Below are 19,649 nucleotides of genomic sequence, written 5' to 3'. Positions count from 1 at the left end.
GTTTCTTTAAATGACTTTAATGTCTAGCAATCAAATTAGTTTCATCGACTGTGTATGACATTAATTCCTTTGAAGATGAGTGTACGCTCCCTCCAGGGAGTTTAAATCAAGTTTATTTGCGTAGAACGTTTCAGCAACAAGGCAGTTCAAAGTGATTTACACCATCAAAACATGACACAATAACCAATTATGAAACAAACGAGCATTATCGTCTTTGATGTCAAATGCAATCTTCAAAATCATCAAGAATCAACATCTAATATATTGATTAACATCCAACTTTCTTAAATCAAAGGCAGCTCTAAGCAAATGAGTTTTGACCTCTATTTAACTGAACTCTGTGTTTCGGTTGTTTAGCAGTTTTCTGGAAGTTTATTCCAGATATGCGGCGCATAAATCAATCAGTCAAGTGTATTTGCATAGAACATTTCAGCAAGAAGGTAATTTAAGGTGCTTCATGCCATAAAAGCACAAGAATAAGAAGTTATGTGCAGCCAACAATTGAGAAACCAGTGACAAACATTCCATTTTGATGAGTGCCATCATCAAGATCATCTCCATGTTTGGTTCCAAGATTTATTGCAAGAATCAACATCAATTTGAGTTCAGAGAAAAAAAATCCCATCTTAAATCAGTCAGCCAGCGTAAAGAAAAATAAATAACAAAGCAACTAACTGCATCGACTACATCTTATTACCTATCAGTATCTGTTTAATTCTCTAAGGTCAGTTTGAGGAGTTCCTGACTGTAACTTTGAGGGAAAATAGTTTAGAAGATGGGAAAAAAAGACAATTCCACACAAAATCCCAGATTTGTTAAAATCTGGAAAATACCTCCGAAGTATTATCCAGCACAGAAGAATCACTGTAATCATTTTAATATTTCAATAATGAAAACATACTAACTTAAAAGCACGACTATAATTACATGATAAGCAGTGTATTAAATAATTGAGATATAATTGTTAAACTGTCCAGATTCTAGATTTGAAAGAACATAAGAGGAGCACAGACTTTAATAAATCAGTGTTCAAGCAGCTTTTTTCATCAGTTCAAAACCTAAGCTGCAAATCTAAATGTGGCAATCATTCCACCCTGGAATTAGCACTAATGCTATGAACTGACACAGGTTGGAGAAAAGGTAGCTGAAAGGTAACATCTGTTTCATACGTCTATGTTCACATTCTGGAAATCTGCCCTCCTCCTTTGCCAGAATATTTCAGCCCCCCATAACGATGTGGACATTTTCCTTCTGAGAACAGGTTTCTGTTCACTGGAATAACAAGTGTCAACATTTCCATCTGGTTCTGTACAGCTTTAACAATAGCGGGAACCTGTGCTCTAATAGTTTGGAACCCCAGGTTCAAGCACAGTCCTAAAGGTCTGTTAATGCTATATCCTCAAGTATAAAATCAATTTTGGGGTTTTTAGAAGATGGAATTGTGGCACTTGTGGCTTTCCATAAATGTCCAAATTGTTCTTTTTATTTCTTCTGTTTGTGTGACATGTTTAGATTTGGGGCTATTTTCTACTGCTGCAAGGGAAATAAAAAAAAGTTAAAAGGTTTTATGTAACTTAAATATTAGGTTTATATTTTTCCTCATCAACAATCCTGTTTTGAAAACAATATGCGTGACTATAGTTTGATAGTTTGAGCGCCCAGTGCTGTCCGTCTGCAAACTAATTCAGCACAGTTACACTTTGGAAGTTAACAGCCAGGTGGCGCCACAGACGCAGTTTTGAGTCAAGCCTTGGACCAAGGATATTGCAATGTAGCAAAGGTTTTCTGATAAGATCATTACCAAAGGAAAAAGAAGGAGAGGAATGAAGAAGAGGAGACATTCTGCTAGTTTCTTCTCTGGCTCTCCAGCTGTTGCAGATCAAGGCAACTGAAAATGAGTCATATTCTTTGTACAAAAGTAAAAGTTGATGTAAACATAGAACATATGATCTTGCGAAATACTTTGATAGTAAATAGTGTTATGTATTTAATGAAGCACAATCAACTCTTTCTTTTTTCTTTTACGATCTCACAGCATAATAATACACACAACATAAATGAAAGGTAGTAAAAGACATGCCGCCATCATACTCTAACAACTTCCTGCCGTCTTCTTCCTCGTAGTTTACCCCAGAGGCAGCGACCGGTTGTTGGCCATGTGACTTGTGTGACCTGAAAAAGTGTTTCCATTGCAGTTCTACGAACTAAATACATTTATATATAGTCAAAAAAAATCACATCATTTTAGCACCGAAACTTTTAATTTAATTTTTTTATTTTTTTATTATTTCTTTTATATATGTAGATGGTCATGGAAACGCAGCTTGACGGGTTACGGCGCCATCTGCTGGTTCTGGTCCACTGAGTTTTCTGGACATTCAATTTCACGTCATGTTTTCTTCAGCTGAGGCAAAATGATCAAATACGATCAGAATCAGACATTTGAAAATGATCAGCAGCATGAAGCATCATTTCACTTTTTGAACTAAATTACTATCATAAATTTAGAGTTCACTCACACTAATTACTCAAAGGCGCATCTTAATAAAATACATTACCATAAGTAAAAATAATAGACAATCATAAAACAAAAATATACACTGATTTTTTTCTAGCTCAACTTAAATCAGGAATGAAGTCAGTTTGCTGTGAATGATAAAGGAGAATTTGAAGCGTATAACGAAGATGATGTGCAGCCCTGATATTTGGTGCTGCTGCACAGACGGCCGTGTTGCTGCTCTGTAAATCCAGCCTCAGTGAAGTCCTCACTCTGGATTATTTTCCTGGCAGCTCGTTTTGCTTTCCTCCTCTTCAAAGCTCTGGAGTGGCTGAGAGATGTCTCACTCTGACCAGCTCGAGCATGGACTAAGTGTTTTATCAAAAGAAATCCCAACTGGAAAAACAAGAGGAAGCTGTCACACCCAGCAATCTCTTAATTAAATGTTGTTTTTGATCTCTAGCTGATTGTCTAAGCGTGACAACAGAAATGATAAAGGAAGCTCCATTAAAAGGTCAACAGAACCGCAGAGGCTGCAGATAGATTTGTGTTCACGCAGAGCGATCAGAAGTCTGGCTCTATTGAGATTTCTGTTTGCTCGACGCTCATCGAGCCAACAGTAATTATGATTCAGTTATTCACACAAAAAAAAAAACAAATCAGTGATGGATTATGTCGTTTTATTCAGATTACAGTCAGTTTGTTCAAACCTACAACTAGACATGTTCAAGACAGAAACACACACACTGTTCTGTAATATCATTTCCAGTCTGTCTATTCCAAATGCCTTTTTCAATATCATATTCCTTTTTATAAAGAGAGAAACAAGAAGTGAGAAGCTGAGAGAAATGAATGACTCAGTATTTTTTCCATTTAGGACTAAAAAAAAGTTTCAGTTCCCATATTTTATTAAAAAAATTGTTTTCCAAGTGTGTATTGAAGGAAGATGTTTATTTCAGTTGATTTGTTCCATAATAAAAATAATTAAAAAAACAGAGTAAAAAATATTTCTTAAAACTTTTATTCTAGAAAATTTGACCTCAACCAACATCAATGGATCGGCATGTCATGTCAGCTGTTTGGAGAAAATTTGTCTTTCCATCAAAGGAAAACTAAAGCTCAAGTTTGCCTGTAACAATTTTGCGCTGATTAAAAATTGAAAATGGCAAAGTCTCCATCTGCATCAACCACCTGCGCTGAGTTGAGGGGATTTGTATTTGATCTGGAGTCATGGCCGCACAAAATGACCACAAAATGACTCCAGAGGTCACAAATGTTCCCCGGGCCGCACATTGGACACCTTACACAGTTTGTTTGACTGGGAACCTGTTTATATGATTGGGTAAAAATGACTTTGTTTTTCTCCTAAAGTTCTTTGAAAAGAGATGGTGTTAACTGGCGCCATATAAATAAATTGAACTTAATTGAAAATTCAGGTTATTTTTGACATTAAAATCAGTTTGAACATTTAAAACGTTTAAGTCTGACAAAAAAAAAACAAAAAACAAAACAACATAGTACTGCATACATAATTATCACTGTACAGATTTTTACAAAGTTAGTACAATCACATAGTTCACTGAATACACAAAAAATTTGCAATATGATCTCACGGTACAAAGATGACATTTGGTCCAAAATAGCCTCAGAGATGGCAAAGACAATTTTTTTTTCTGTGAAACCAAAATTAGAAACCAAATGCTTCAGGTCATAATAATAGATTTATGTTTTTAACTTTCATTATATAGTAAATGTTCATGCTATTTTTATCCAAACTCCTCCTCTCTTGTTACGGATGTGAGTACAAACACCTTTGTCATTAAGTTACACCTTTTTGCAGAAGTCTTTATGCAAGTTACTGTTTTCACAAGTCAACTCTTGTATGTGAATGATTATAAATCTCTTCAGGGAGAGACGAGATTAAAAGCGGTCAGCAGATCGTCACCTGTTCCTGAGTTGTCAGGTCAAGTTTATTTCCGCAGCACATTTCAGCACCGCAGCAGTTCAAAGTGCTTCAGATGAGGGTGAGCTGGATGGTATCAGCTGAGAAGAAGTTTATTTGTGTCTTGAAGCGTTCTAAGGGATGCTGGGACCACCGAGCCCTGGTTCGGACGGACTCACTGCAGTAACTCCAGAATCCATTGACGGACATCGAGAAGATGGGATCCACCAGCTGCATTACTTTTAGATTTTTACTAAAGAGTGAAGGAGGCTGTCTGAGGTTATGAAAAAAGACTTAAAATGGATTCTAATAGCTTTTTGCTAATACATATTACAATTGTAATAACACATTTTTTTAAACTAATGTTATTAAGGATCTTCTCAAGCCAGTCAATATTCTGCATTTGGACGAAGCAGGACCAACGAGCAGAGAGAGATGGAGGAAGTTCAAACCATCTCTTCTTTCAATCATAATGAGAAAGGATCATGTCCCCTACTCCAACCTCTCTCTGCCGTATAGCCATCCAGCCAGACAGAGGTTTAAAAAGGAGTGGCAAAACAAATGAGGTGGATTAGCAGTGCTAGCCAACAACTGATGGTGTCATCCAGGATATGTTTCTGCGTAATAACATCTGCTGCCCTCACATTGAGCTGTTAGCATGTTTTGACAGTCATGAGACTCTCATTCAGCAACACTGGCTTCAGTCAGAGGCCTCTTAAAATTCATCGCAAGGCTGACTGCTACCTGAGACTCATCCTGCCCACAGCATCACCATCCACAACTCTTTACAGATACTTTGACAACATGAGTTATGACAACATTTAATTTCCCTTTGGGATAAATAAAGTGTTTCTGAATTGAAGTGTGCAGCACACATTTGTTTCCAATGAACAAGAAACTATTCTTCTCTGTGCTTCTAGGAAACTGATATGGCTGAGGCATCTTTTTCGTCTACACCAAATAATTTCCTGCTTTTTATGAGAAATTCCAGTTCATATATATACACTGCAGTAGGAGGCAGAAACAGGAGACGCTTTGTGACCAGGATATGAATAAAAACAATCTGCGGAGAACTAGTGGCAGTGTACTGTATTTAGAAACAGAAAAGCATAAAGCTACTAACCAATGAACAGTTAATGTTGCAGTGATGAATGGGAATGACCCGTCCTTTCAATCTGGTTTACAAATTGACATTTGCTGTGTTTCCATTTCAAATGAGCGCAAATATTTGTTGCTGTTATGCTAATGTCCAAGAGACATAATTTCTCAATTTTCTGTTTCTGATAAGTAAGAGATTAAATTAAATTAAACTTGCTGTTCAATATGACACGGTACAGATGTTAACAGATACATGAGTTACATTCATAATTCATTCGTTCCTCATGTATCAGCCAATCAGTGTCTTATTCAGGCATTGGAGTGTGTTTCCATTAAGCAGATTTAGTTTCATAATTTCACTTTATGCAATTCCATGGCTAATGGAAACGCAGCTACTGTCCTGTTTTAAGATTGCATGGCAACTACTACAATCTAAACAGATCAGCAGTTCATCACAAGGCAAAGACACACCAGACAAACACCTGCACCTGGTACCTGTGACATTGAAATTGTGCCTTATGTCTGCAGCAATGAGCCTCAGACTCCCCCCTGGTCGTGCTATGTGTGGCTTGTCTCCCATCTCTGGACCTCTATATTTAGCTGCGCCTGTGACCTGGCTGCTGCAACCCAACCAGGCTCCACACATTGTCAAAACAAGGGGCTAATCCTGCCCAACAGGTGCTGGCTCTGTACAGACAGGCAGTCTGCAAGCACTCCCCAAGCTCCCATGCAACACAGTTAAAAACAAGTGAATTGACACTGTTGCTAAGCAAATACAGGAGTTCCTCTTCAATCCAAGTCAGGAACACGAGGGGTCAAGACTCTGAGCTGTGCAGGTGATGAAGGATGAGATTCTCTTAAGTCTCATTGTGATGATGCCCTCATCCAATGTTATCATGTAGTTGTATCGGCCGTTTACCTCATGCGTGACCTGTACACAGGTCGGTTAGCAGCGTTAGCATCCGGGCCTCTCCACTCTTTACCCCTACAGGTGGAAACGTGAGAGCTTTAGGGCAGCTTGTCAGAGGCCGAGCTGTTCATTGCGACCTCCACGTGAGGATAAACATGCGATTCGGCAGGTGGCGCCTCTGTTGCTGCGGCGGGAACAACGGTCTCCGTTCGGCTTGCGGGGTATATGCTGACCTGAAAGCAGAGAGCGTCCACAGTTCGGTGAGCGGATAAAGTCCAGACAGTTGTTGATGCATGTCCTAGCTGAGAGAGTTGTGTTATTTACCATGGGCTGGTGACAGATGGCAGAGTTCATCTTCAGATAAATTACACTCAGAATTACCTCTATTCTACCCAAACACTTACCAAACAACCATGTTCCCTAAAACGTTGGGTTTCTGTGTGAAATATAAACAAAACCAAAGTGCAATGGCTGTAAAATGACTTGAAACTCATTTTTGATCAGACACACCACAAACACAACATGTGAAATGTTCATGCATATTTTAGTATCTGGAACCAGGGACACAATAGGACAGACGCAACACCTAAGACAACATTCAGACACTAAAGAAACAGCATCTACTAGTTGATGCTGGAATTATGCTGCTTTATGAGGTTCACCAGTTCAATGCCTGTTAACACAAATAGCAAATCAGCCAAAGCAAAGCAAGACACCTAGATGTGCTGAAGTCGGCTTGCTGAAGTTCAAATGGGGAATAAAAAGGTAAATACTTTAGGTGTGACTGCACTGGCTCCTCAGTAGGGTATAACAGGTTTAGGGTACAACAACAGAAATGAGCAAATACTTCAGTCCCCCTCTAAAACGCTTATATCTTCTCATTTTAATAGTTTAAACATCAAAATATAACAAAATATGCATTAAAGTGCACAGTTCAATAAGGAATACTCTTGGTCTTCCTTATCTTTGCTCTTAGTGTCAACTATCAAGGAAAATGGATGCTGCACCTGGATTGTCTGTTTTACAAACGACAGCCAATAGCAGGTCAGATAGAACTACCATAGAAACCATTGATCATCCTACCAACAAATTTGCAGCAGCTGTTTGAATCAATCATGTCAATGTAAATAAAAATGTCAGAAACGTCTCAGATGCCTTTTTGACTCCATACCAAGCATTTCTAAAGGTGTACCCATAAAGACCGGTTGGGGTAGACTTATTAGAACGCTAAAAAGATGCGGCGAGGTTAGGTAACAAAACACATGGTAAAATTAGCATTGTTAGCAACCAAAGGTTAGCCAGCCAGGGTATTCTTACAGAGTCTCTTATGTATTATTTACATGAGAAAAACAATTCAAAACAGTTTTATAGGACAAATTCAACTCAAGCATTAATTCTCTATGTCACTGTTTTTCTTAAAATTCTGTCTTCGTCACAGGATTTATAAAACAACTTCCCTTCTTTGTGTCTTTGTACCTACAAGCTTTTATTGATCTGTCTTAAGCCAAGCTGATACCTTCCAGTCCGCTCTAACGTCCACTCAACCACCGCGTCGTACCCTCACCCCTCACTAGACTCTGCAGTCATCCGCGTACAATCAAGGTTTTTGTGACCAGACTGGCTGTGCACACCAGCAGGGAGAATAATATTCAGTCATATACCAATAGAGCAGGTCAGACCCAGGCAGGAGATGAAAACAAGAAGGAGTTTTGTTTTAAAAAAAATACAACAGATTCTGATGTACTGATAATTTATCCTTCAAAGACAACAAAACCTGAACTGATTTTCTGATATTTCATTCTTTCTTTTTGGTTCTATTACTCCTTTGAGTAGATATAAATATAAATCAGAGCATTTTCATCCCCAGCCTCCATGAGGTTTGATAAAAACTCTTTATATCTGTGGAGCTGATCCCCAGGATTCAGCTGCTTTGCAAAACCAGCCAATAGTGTGTAAAGTAATATCGTATTTCAGCATTCCAAACGGAATTTTCTATTGAATAATGCTCTTCAAAAAATTCTGTAAACGAGTGAATTCATGACTACTGAACAGCAAACGGGTTTCACTGTGTAGAGGTTCAGCTGGATTAAAACTAGTAGGAGAAGGAGCAAAAGCTTCTCCATTAACACTAAGTGACTGTAATACATGGACAATGAAAGTGTGTCAAGTCCTTACAGTTACAGTAGCTGCGTTTCCATTAACCATAAAATTGCGCAAATTGAAATTACGAACATCAGTTTGCTTAACCGAAACACGGAAATTTAAAATAAAACTCATGCTTTTCGGTAAAAAGTTTTCATCGCCATATGATGAGGTGGTTTTCAGGCTGCATCGAAATACATCTATTTCACAACTGCATGTAAATTGATCAACAGTACAATGTTACTACTGGGAGAAATGTTGAAGAAGGCGACAGGAAGTAGTAGCAGGATGATGGTTTGTTTTTGGGGTTTTTTGGACAGTCTGCAGCTGGTTCCACCAGAGCTCTCACAGCATCACAATACAATAAAGCAGAGCATTATCATCCCCAGTTCTGTGTCATTCACATTTGAATGACACACAACACAAAATGTTGAGTCATTTAAACATGTTGAACCAATATTTCTTCTATAAAATTGCAGACTACAATTTTCCCACAACGATGCATATGAAGCTGCTCCCAAGTAGGCGGGGCTTGTCGCTCCAAAGCCTGAATGAGACCTGATCTCCTGATGATGAGCTCTAGCACCATCACTGAATTATGAATATTTCTAATGTACCTGTTTTCATCGGTCACTTACATGATTTTTAATGACTTATCGCGTGAACAAGTTTATTCACATGTGATTTTAATTTCACTTCTCTAAGAACGGAAACACTGCAATTGTGAAATTGTGTTTTTTTTTTCAACATTAGCAGAATTCAGAAAAAAATTTCTGCGCACATTTATAATGGAAACACAGCTACTCTGTGATGTGTTCTCTGTATGTCGGGACACATGGCCGGTAAAAACAGCAGATGAATGAACGCTTGTTGTTCTGACTCGTCCTTCTTACACAGACCTGGGTTTGCAGGTAACGAGGAGATTTGAGTTCCAGCAGCTCCTCTTTGGTGACGGTGGGAGCACAGCAGCAAAACACCTGCTGGAAGCCTGCTCTGAACCTGGCAGTAGAGGAGGGGTGGGTGGTAAACAGTGGGAAAGGATTAATAAGCGGAAAGGATTGTGCACACAAACCCAGATTACAGCCCAACTCATGGCAAAACACCCACGCTGACAGACAACTCGCCTTTTTTTAAAATATATTTTATGCTGAGCAGCTCACCTGCTGTTCAAGCAGTTGTAGATGACTGGGTTGTACATGGTGGAGCTCATGGCCAGCCACATGACGGCCAGGTAGACCTGCTGGATGTAGCGCTCCTCAAACAGTTCGGGGAAGAACTGGTGCAGCAGGAAGTAGACGTGGTACGGCAGCCAGCACACGGCGAAGGTGCACACCACCACGATCATCATCTTCACCACCTGCCAGAGGAGGTACGGTGGTGATGTCTGCTTAATCTCTCCGGTTGCTTTACATGTTAGGGATTAAAAAAATCTTCAAGTTAAAAGACGGGTTCGGGTGTTGTTGTCTGGGTTACCTTGCGTTTGGCGATGAGTTGCTCTGCGTAGTGTTCAGATGAGTCTCCTGGAATCTCGCTCGCCCACAGGGTGACGGCCACCGTCATGTACGCCCATCCCATGATGCAAAGGGGCAGGAAGTAGATCAGTACGGTCACGCACACATAGTAGCTACGGCAACAAAAACGCAAGCAGGTAATTTATTATGGAGCAGTCACAGTTGCAGTATGGAACTTTTTTTAAAAATAGAATTTTTGACATATTTTTTTAAAGTGTCAGTAAGAGGAAATTCGTGAAAAAAAAACTAGCGCTTTTGCCTTCTCCCAGTAACTAGAAACAACCAATCAGAGCCAGGGGGTGCGTCTTAGCGCTGTCAATCACAATCTCGTGTGGTGTTGCTCATCCCCCTCTGATTACTCTCCTGGTTCACAAGCTAATTAGCATGGACTCCAATGACAAACGGTTTTCCTGTAATGGTAGCTATTTCTCCACCATTAGCACCTTTAGCAGTGAGCACATGAGGATGATTGGCAGCGCTGAGACCCTCCTCCTGGCTCTGATTGGTTGTTTTTGACTGGAAGTGGTGAATTTCTAAAGACGGTGATAGTAGCTCAAGGAGGAAGAGGAGATGATCAATCTTTTCAAAAATCATCTGTCTCATATTATAATCATGTCACAACATGGTGACAGATTTAACAAATATGTAAAAGACTTATTCTTTCTAAAAGTTACACACTGCAGCTTTAGTAGAGTTTTTATTCAGTTTTTGTTTCAACTGAAATGTGAGGTGGCATTTAATACCAGGAACACGACGGGTCAAAACGTGGCTAACTCATCCCAGAACCAGTACAGTAAGTGAACAAAACATCCTTGTTCAGATCCTGTTCCACCTTTACACTGTAGGAACATGTCACTGTCATGGTGGAACGCAATCTGTGGATGCACAGTTTATGGAACCTGGAAGCAGATCTGCTAAAACACACTGCCAGTTCCTGACAGACTCACCAAAAAAACAACTCCGTCGTAAACAAACAGGACGGACCTGCTCTTTTGTTTTCATACACAGCATGGAACCCAAATCCCTTAGCGGATGATGTTTTGATGTGTGAAATGATAAAGTAGGGTGTGTTACATCCAACAGGAAATCACATAAGATGTGTATCAGCCTGCTGCCACTTCAGACATGCCTAAAGTACTCAGAGTTAGTCCACCATCTCAGCAACATTTCCTTACATTAACTCTTCCTGGGTGGTAATGGTATATATAGAAAATACATAATAAAAAAAAAGGCAGGATATGACACGACCAGTTCTGACATACAAACAGGAAATTAATGAAATGTCCCAATTGACTCCAACTTCAGGAGTTCGACCCAAAATAGAAGGATTACACACCTCAAGATGTGCCCGGAATAAAATTATTAAAGGAAGAGTCACTTTTATATGTGGGGTGGCAGAGGATTAGGAGGGAAAAATAAGGTTAGAATTTACAGATTTTCTGAAACCTGGGCCGTTTTATATGACGTTGTTTCTCGTAGCACCAGCTGGATCATATTGACAAGCCGTCCACTGAGGCTTGAGCTTCACAATATTAATCCAGATGACTGTGATAAATTCTCGGGCTCATTCATCACGAACCCACTGGACCTGTGAGACGTCTTTCATCATGTTCTGTTTATTTTGGATCCAAACCTGTTTTGAAGGCTGTTTTACATCAATCTAACATCATGACTTCTGTGCTCCAGGGTTTGGACAGAAAGGTTACTTAGTAATGATGCAAAGGTCCTTAGGATGCAGATTTACAGTGAGTGATGGCAGCGGCTAGAGACATGAACCAGATGATTTAGGATGAACGAGAGGTTTGTTTTTAATAAAGAAGTTCAGTTCAGTGCAGGAGAATCGTCTCAACACGACCAAATGCTGTTTGCCCTCTTTTTCTACACACTTTAATCTCAAAATATGTTTGATGTGAAACATTAGAGTGTGGACTTTACCAAGGAAACTCCTAAACCTTCATTTTTTAAAAAACTATTCAGAGGTGGACTTCTTTCTGATTATTGTCCTGCATTATTTAAGTGAAACTAAGCTGATGGCAGAATTCATGTTTCCATCAATTACAGTAGATCATGCTGTAGTACCAGCTCAGCCGCTACCACCACCGTGTTTGACTCTTGGATTAATTTTTCTAAAATACTGAGATGAATTAACAAGTTGCAATGCTTCCAAAAAGTTCCAATTTTGCCACAGAATATTTCTCCAGAACTCTTGGAGATCATTAAGATGTTGCTTTGGCCAATGAGAGACGGGCTTTTATGTTCTTTATGCTCAGCAGTAGTTCTGGCTGTGGAACTTTCACATGGTGGCCATTTTGTCTCTCTTTGTTGTTGTTTATTCACAAACTCCAACCATGACTGAGACAAGGTGAATGTGCATTGCTTCAAGTTTTACTGTAACACAAGTTACTTATTAGTTTATGATTAACAAACCATTGTTAATGATGGAGGTTGAGTGGGAGAGAATGGTTTATTTATATTGAACTCGTTGGTTTTAAAGAAACACAAAAGGGGGGAAAACTGCAGTTTCCACAGCAGAATAAAATCACTAATCCGATTTATTTTCAGAACTCCAATTTGCCCAATTTTCAGGTCAATAGAAACCGAGCTACTGTCATCAATAATTGCACTATGAATTATTCTCACAAATTTTGAAATTTGCTGAAGATTACAAGAGAAGTGCTGAACAGCAAAAACTGTTTTGTGATGTTGCAGTGTCAACTGCGACTGTAGAAGAAAATAGTAAAGCTTCTCGAGTGACATGATTTCAGTTTTAAGGAAATTAACAACATCTTATCTCTATTTGAAGTAATAATTTGCAACTTAAGATTAACTTCTATATTTAGACCTCATTTGGCCTGAATAAGCCATTTAGATTTATTCTAGTCATGCTGCACACAGAGGAAAATTTGTCAAAAATAAACAAAAAATACAAAACAAAAGAAAAACAATCATAGTTGTTCAGAGATTCCAGAATGAGTAAATCAAAACTAAAATGCTCCAACATGGACTACTATGATATTAAGAAAGACACTTGAACATCTGCTTTACTTCGCTCCTTTCACACCAGATGCCATCTCTCTGCACTGACACAGTTTGCCTGCAGTGCTGAGAAAAGTATTCACCCCCTTCCAAATGTCTTCAGTTTACACTGTTTTGCTTTTTCACATCATGTGTCATTATCATCACAACCGTATCCTAAGTGAAAACAAAAGGCAGATTTGGAATGATGATTTGATTTTCCAAAGGGAAAAATAGCCAACCAGAACTGGCTCTATGTGAAAAAGTAATTAACCTGGTAAATCATGAATTTACTGTGATTAGCTGAGTTGAGTTTCACTGGCCTGGTCACTGCCTGACCTTTAGCAGAAAGAAAGAACTTAACTGACTGACAAGATGAAGTGGGGGTAAAATAACTCAAATCCAAAGACTTTTTATAAAATGTGCTGGAAACAGTTCAGCTCCACTGTAGCTGAATTAAGCATTTCTGTAAAAAAATAGAGATTGATCGAAAATTCCACAGCCGCTACTTGTTATTATCACACCTGATTGCAGTTAGTAAGTTGACCTTTTCACACAGAACCTGGTTGGTTTGGGTTGTGTTTCTCCTGAATAAATGAAAGCAACATCTGAATGCTTAAAATAATAATAATAACATTTTAAAAATAAACACAAGGCATCTGTGAGGGACCCCAAAGCTTTTCCACAGCTCTGTAGCAGTTATACGTGTTGGGGACAGGCCGCCCTTATTTATGAATATTTTACAGCCTGCAGGATTCTCAAAGGCCAGCGGCGCTGTGACATGCAGATTGCATGACAGAAACCTGTCGGCTGGAAGTTGGTGATAATTTTGTAAGATGAGGAGAAAAAGGAAAAAGGAAAAATTGAGACCTGGAGCGCTTCTGGCTATAAATAAAACATGGTGAAGAGCGTCAGACAGGATTGGAGTAATCCTCTCCTCCACTGAGGTAAAAGTTGAAGTTTTGCAAATAAATATGTAAAGCCAAAATCTATTTATTTCAGTAAGTGAAAACCATAATACACATTAATTTGACTGATCAGATTGATGTTTTCGAGACTTTACTATTGTTAATGATGATGATTTGCAGCTAATAAAAACATATTTAGAAATAAAATATTACATCAGACCGATAAAAAACATGTGTGCTTAATGAAAGGTATGGGTAATACATGCTTAAAGTTTGTCAAAAAGGGGTTTTTAATCTGACATGAGCCACATCATATTTTAATTTATTGACTATCACTATAGTCAATAAAAGTATGGTCCTGTGTAAAAACACCAACATTTCTTTGCAGATCATTCCCTCAATACATAAGTGGAATTCATATCCAGATGACATCATATGCTCAGGGATATCATGTGTATTTCATTTGTTGACACACTCAGGGTGTTTTCACACCTATTAGTCCAGTAGACTCAGTTCAATTAGGGACCAAAATTGCAATATCTGTTAAATGTTCAGGTGGTGACGGTTCGCTTTCGCACTGCACTGTGTCAAATGAACCAAACACTTTAAAAAATCTGTTCCCCTCCTCACCTGTGGGGGCGCCGCACCTAGAATCACTGAAGGAAATGTCACAAGAACCTCTGAAGAAGTCGCTGAGCACAACTTATTACTTCACGAAATGTGAAGAAAAATGGAGTGGCATCAGATTTTAGAGCATTCACATGTGCATTCAAACCAAACTGGAGTTCACTTCAACTGAACCAACACCTACATTAGTAAGTGGATCAGAGTCTGAGAGCGCCTTCACACCTACCCAAACGAACTGGATTTTCTAGATAAGCAGGGTGGAGTTGGATTAAAACGGACTAACCGTTAGATGGGAATCCATCCTGACTCACCATTTTGTATCATAGTAACTTGTCACATCTGTAGATTAAAATTTTCAGTCCCACCATCAAGAAATGATTCCTGCTAACTCTTGGCTAATGAACCACATTTAGATGTCTGTTGGTGACAGCTTCTACTTTGAAACCAAATAAAGTTCAATGTTTGATTTGACCATCATAAATTCAAAATCTAAAGGTTTTGTTACACTTCCAACAACAAYAAAAATGCTTAATAAGCCCAAGGATGTTTTATTAATTGTCCACTAATAATTTAACAACCAGTTTCCTCTCAGGATAATGTCCTCTAAACACTGAATTAAAAAAAAAAAGACACATGGGAATAACTTGATCATTACATGATTTAAACTTGTTTCTCACAAGTTGTAAGACAACACTGTGGTCAGGAGGAAACACCAGCTCAGCTACTCACATCTTTTTGAAGTCGACAGTGTCGTATTCAGGCCAGTCTATGAAGCAGACCATGCGTCCGGGCAGCACTGCGGTGGACGAGTAGAGATACTGAGGAAAGGCCAGCAGCAGAGCCAGCAGCCAGATCACACCGATCACCAACCGAGTCTGAGTGGACGACAACCTCTGCTTCAGAGGGTGGATGATGGCCATGTATCTGCAAACACACACACACACACACACACACACACACACACACACACACACACGGACACACACACAAAAGGATTTATGGAGCTACTTCACCGACATGGACTTTCCGTGATAATCAACTATAATATTGCAATTTCTTATTATTATTTCCAACGGTTGATAAGAGCATGATTTTCCTCCTGGGTGGCCTCTGATTTCTATTAATCTCACAGAATGAAAATTAACCAACTCAGACAATGATTTGAGACTCATTTAGAGTTAAATAGACAATTATTGCCTCTAATTTAATAGCACTTGACATTCTCAGAGCGTTTTATAACCAGGTTACATGGACCTGTGTGCACTGTTCTGCACTGGAAGGATACTGGAAGACTTCATCTACCAGAAACTGAAACTTTTAAAGTCAAACTGCATTGACCTTTCAAGTACCGCCCAACAACAACTGTGTCTGGGGTCATCGCTTTCAACAAAGTGGGATAATTGCTAATAGCTCAACAGAGACAGAAACTTTGTGTAACTTTTAACCAACAACCTGTGTTTTCAATCAATCAATCAATCAATCAATCAATCAATCAATCAATCAATCAATCAATCAATCAATCAATCAATCAATCAATCAATCAAATTTAATTTGTATAACACATTTCAGCAGCAAGGCATTTTAAAGGACATGAAAAGATGAAATGAATTAGGCTAAAATTGTAAAAGGTGCAGTAACTCTGGTTTGAACAACCTTGAAACTGGTTTGGTTTTTCTAAACATTTTAGTGCAAAATGTATCTTTTGTGATTGTTGTAACATATTTTACATCCACTTGTTTGTGTGTTTAATAAAATAAAGTTGATAAATGACTTACTTTTTCTTTCTTTTTGCCATAGCATTTAGCTGGTTAATTTAACTTGTATTTATTTTTCTCCTTTACATATTCATTACGGTCACTATGATTTGACAGTTTGGCATGAGATAGAAAATCTGTGAAAAAATTATGCTCCTCTGCCTCGATCAGAAACAACCAGTCACAGCCAGGAGGAGGGTCTTAGCCCCACCCCCATGCTTTCTGCTTTACTGTAGCTTCCTGTCAGCAGAGAATGCTGTGAATGCTAAGGCTAGTTAGCATAGCCACCGATGACAATGGATAAACAGTTTTCCTGGAATAGTAATTAGTTACATATCCCAACGTTAACAACATGAATTGTTTGGCATTGTTCTCCTGCCTGATACATTTGTAAAAGTAGATCATAGAACAAACAAAGACTCTCACTGAATCGTGTAAACGTCAGGAAGACTCAGCTAGAATGGTGAAACTTTCCTTCTGGACAATCCGATGTTAGATATGTGCCTAATAGGACGGGATACGGAGTCAAAAGATGCTTTAAAAAAGTATTGCCTGACATGTGTGTGCTCATGTTTGCAACCGGATTATTGAGCCTTTCTTATTTTTGTCTTGTTCTGGTGAATTTGTTTTCAGTACAGGATCAGTTCACATAACAAAAACCTGGCATTTTAACAGGGGAGTGGAGACTTTAGAAGTCATAGCTACAAATGTAAGATCAACACAGGAGGCATGAAGATGGTTTGAATGAAACATTAGAAAAGTTACACAAAACTTGTTGGTGATATCTTCTGAATATTAGCTTCAATTAAAAATTATTCCTATTTTGCATGACTGTTATTGGCTTGTGTTAGTCAATTTTTTAACATGTCAGTATCTGTAAGTGGAAACTGGGCAAAGATTAACAACTAATATTTATTTCCGTTTTGTATATTTTTATGGTGCCAAAGGTTTAGGAGAAAATCTATAAATATATCAATAAATATTAGTTATCAGCAATACTAATATTGGGCATTGATATTGGTTCAAAATATTCACATCGGTGCATCCCTGCTCTCATTCCTCCAGTCTCCTTTCTTTGTCCTCATCCTGTTGTCCAGATCTGCTAGATGTGGCACCAGAAATGTGACCTCTGCTGTTTTAAAGGAAGACTCTCGTGTCGGGACAAATCATAATTCAGACACAAACAGTGGGTAGAGAGTGACACACCTGTCCAGAGCGATGGCTGTCATGGAGTAAATGCTGGCAAATATGGCGGCGATGGGGAAGAAGTTGTGGAATCGGCAGTAGACCAAACCAAAGTACCACTCGTTGTGAACGGCGTAGGTGAAGTTGACCACCGTGTTGAATGCCGACATGGCGGCTTCAGCAAAAGCGAGGTTCACCTGCAGAGGAAAGACAAAATTCCCTTTAATGCAACTTGTAAACCTAACATGATTTTTCATATCCTTATTTTAAATCTAAACCTAGATATGGAATGCACTTGGTTAAATGAGAGTCCTTTCCATTTCTATGTTGGAAATGGATGGTTTCTAAGATTAAGCTCATGAAAAAAAGCAAACATACTGAGTCAAATTTAAAGGTCACAATCTTTCAAAATGCAACTCATTAGATGAGGGTTAGATTCAGAGGCAGAAACAGATCTGACTGGTTCCTGAAAAACACCTTTTATCTTCCAGAATAATCCAACACTGCCTTTATCAGAGTAGATCTCAGGATTTATGCTCATTGAGGAAAATGATCCAACCTGGGAGCCTTCCACATTTTGTCTCATTAATGACATAAACTTCCATGTGTATCATTGGAAATGTGTGCAGTAGATCAACTCAATTCTGCACACATCGTTATAGTAGAGGAAAATCGACAATGGCTTTCAAAGGTTTTCACAAACAAAAAATCTAAAATGTGGGAACTGAATTAGTTTTTTGTTAAACAAAAATTAACCAGGTGCCTTCAGATGTCACCTAATGAGTGAACAGAGTTCACCTGAGTGTAACTTAATCTGAGCATGAATGCAGGTGCTGTGTGAAGGCCTCAGAGGAACAAACAGCATTCTGAAGACGGGAAAGCAGCAGACAGGTCAAAGGTTTAGACTGAAGGAGAAGAAGAATGAAGATCAGCTGGAGTTTGAGACATCAGTTGATTTTGCAATTTTGCTCAATGAAAGATGTTTGTTCTTTGTTTTTTTTTTCTTAAAAAACCTGTAGAGTTAATTTATCTGGATCTTATTTTATTATTATTATTATTACTATTATTGCGTAATCTATCAACCAAATACGTAATCAGATAAAGTTCCCTTCAAATTAGAAGATTATTCTCTAATTTACAGCGACTAGAAGTCAATCTCAAACTCAGTACATTGAGATTTGCTTTTCATGACTGACTTCCTTCAGCTCCTACAGAGTTCCTGTCTTACGCGCGGATTTTTGCGTCGCTGTATAAATAGACACATTTTTGCATTGCAATAAAAAGCCTCATTTCTGAAAGTTTCCTCACTCCCGAATCAAAACGCCCTATTTTTACGCACAACTCACTAGAAAGTAGTTGGTGACCGTCCTCATGCGCCTGTGCGCCAGAATAATCCAGATGACCACCACGTTGCCGACCACAGACACCAACACGATGCCGAAATAAGCGACGGCCCACAGCGTGATCTGCCACACGGGCTGGATGAACTTGTTGAAGGCGCCGCTGCAGTTCGCGGAGACGTTCGACCCGTTTTCGCCGCTGCATTCGGTGGTGTTGTAGAGCGCCTCCATCTTCTGGGCACAACCCCGAACCCAGACTCTAAAACAATATATAGGCTCGAGTCTTCTCACTGGAATCCTGCAGAGCGGAAGTAGCTCGGCGCGTCTTCACTCATTTTACGCACCGCGCACACAGCGCTGCACTGATGGGGAAAAAAAATAATAAAAACGATACCAAAGCGCAAAACGCAGCGGCACACCAGCCAACTACTTACGCACTTCTGGTCTGCCTCATCTCCACACACACCAGCTGCTACACCCACACTCACCAATCATGATTAGTGTTGGCTCTTTATGTGCAGAATCACATTCCAGGCGAATTATTAATATATGACCGTGTGAGCCAACTTAATTTATATGGACAGCTATAATCTCTGCAGGATTAATCTGGGTCAATTTGATGATGTTGCTTTTTAAGCAAAGGAAATAGCGGGCGGAAATAAACACAACGTACCTGAAAATGTACGAATATATAATACATTAGAGAACAAGGCTGTGTGG

General features: G+C 39.0%; 1 protein-coding gene across 2 annotated transcripts; it reads right to left on the bottom strand.

The window, feature by feature from the left end:
* Window positions 1-3,160: 3,160 nt before the first annotated feature.
* tacr1b (tachykinin receptor 1b) lies at window positions 3,161-19,350 on the bottom strand. 2 transcript variants are annotated; one of them, XR_001777126.1, is made up of 8 exons: window positions 18,936-19,350; window positions 17,611-17,786; window positions 15,380-15,574; window positions 10,063-10,213; window positions 9,750-9,946; window positions 9,489-9,588; window positions 6,457-6,680; window positions 3,161-6,365 (listed from the first exon to the last, which is right to left on the bottom strand). XR_001777126.1 is itself a non-coding variant. In XM_008423213.2 (7 exons), exons 1-7 carry the CDS (start codon window positions 19,158-19,160, stop codon window positions 6,546-6,548), a joined length of 1,179 nt encoding a protein of 392 aa, XP_008421435.1. In that variant the 5' UTR covers window positions 19,161-19,350; the 3' UTR covers window positions 3,161-6,545. The 2 variants fall into 2 exon arrangements, 1 of the variants encoding a protein (XP_008421435.1); XM_008423213.2 differs by having other exon boundaries at window positions 3,161-6,680.
* Window positions 19,351-19,649: the final 299 nt, after the last annotated feature.

Source organism: Poecilia reticulata, linkage group LG12, assembly GCF_000633615.1.
Source record: "Poecilia reticulata strain Guanapo linkage group LG12, Guppy_female_1.0+MT, whole genome shotgun sequence".
Taxonomy (NCBI): domain Eukaryota; kingdom Metazoa; phylum Chordata; class Actinopteri; order Cyprinodontiformes; family Poeciliidae; genus Poecilia; species Poecilia reticulata.
Note: the sequence above shows the minus strand (reverse complement) of the source record. Positions and strands in the feature narration are given on the sequence as shown.

Bases quoted from the DNA above. Each gene is read 5' to 3' on its own strand.
- tacr1b (XM_008423213.2), bottom strand. From the start codon at position 19,160: ATGGAGGCGCTCTACAACACCACCGAATGCAGCGGCGAAAACGGGTCG. The intron at 17,787-18,935 runs GTGAGTTGTGCG...TTTCCTCTGCAG, and splicing joins CGGTCACCAACTACTTTCTA to GTGAACCTCGCTTTTGCTGA. The intron at 9,947-10,062 runs GTAACCCAGACA...CTCCTCTGGCAG, and splicing joins AACTCATCGCCAAACGCAAG to GTGGTGAAGATGATGATCGT.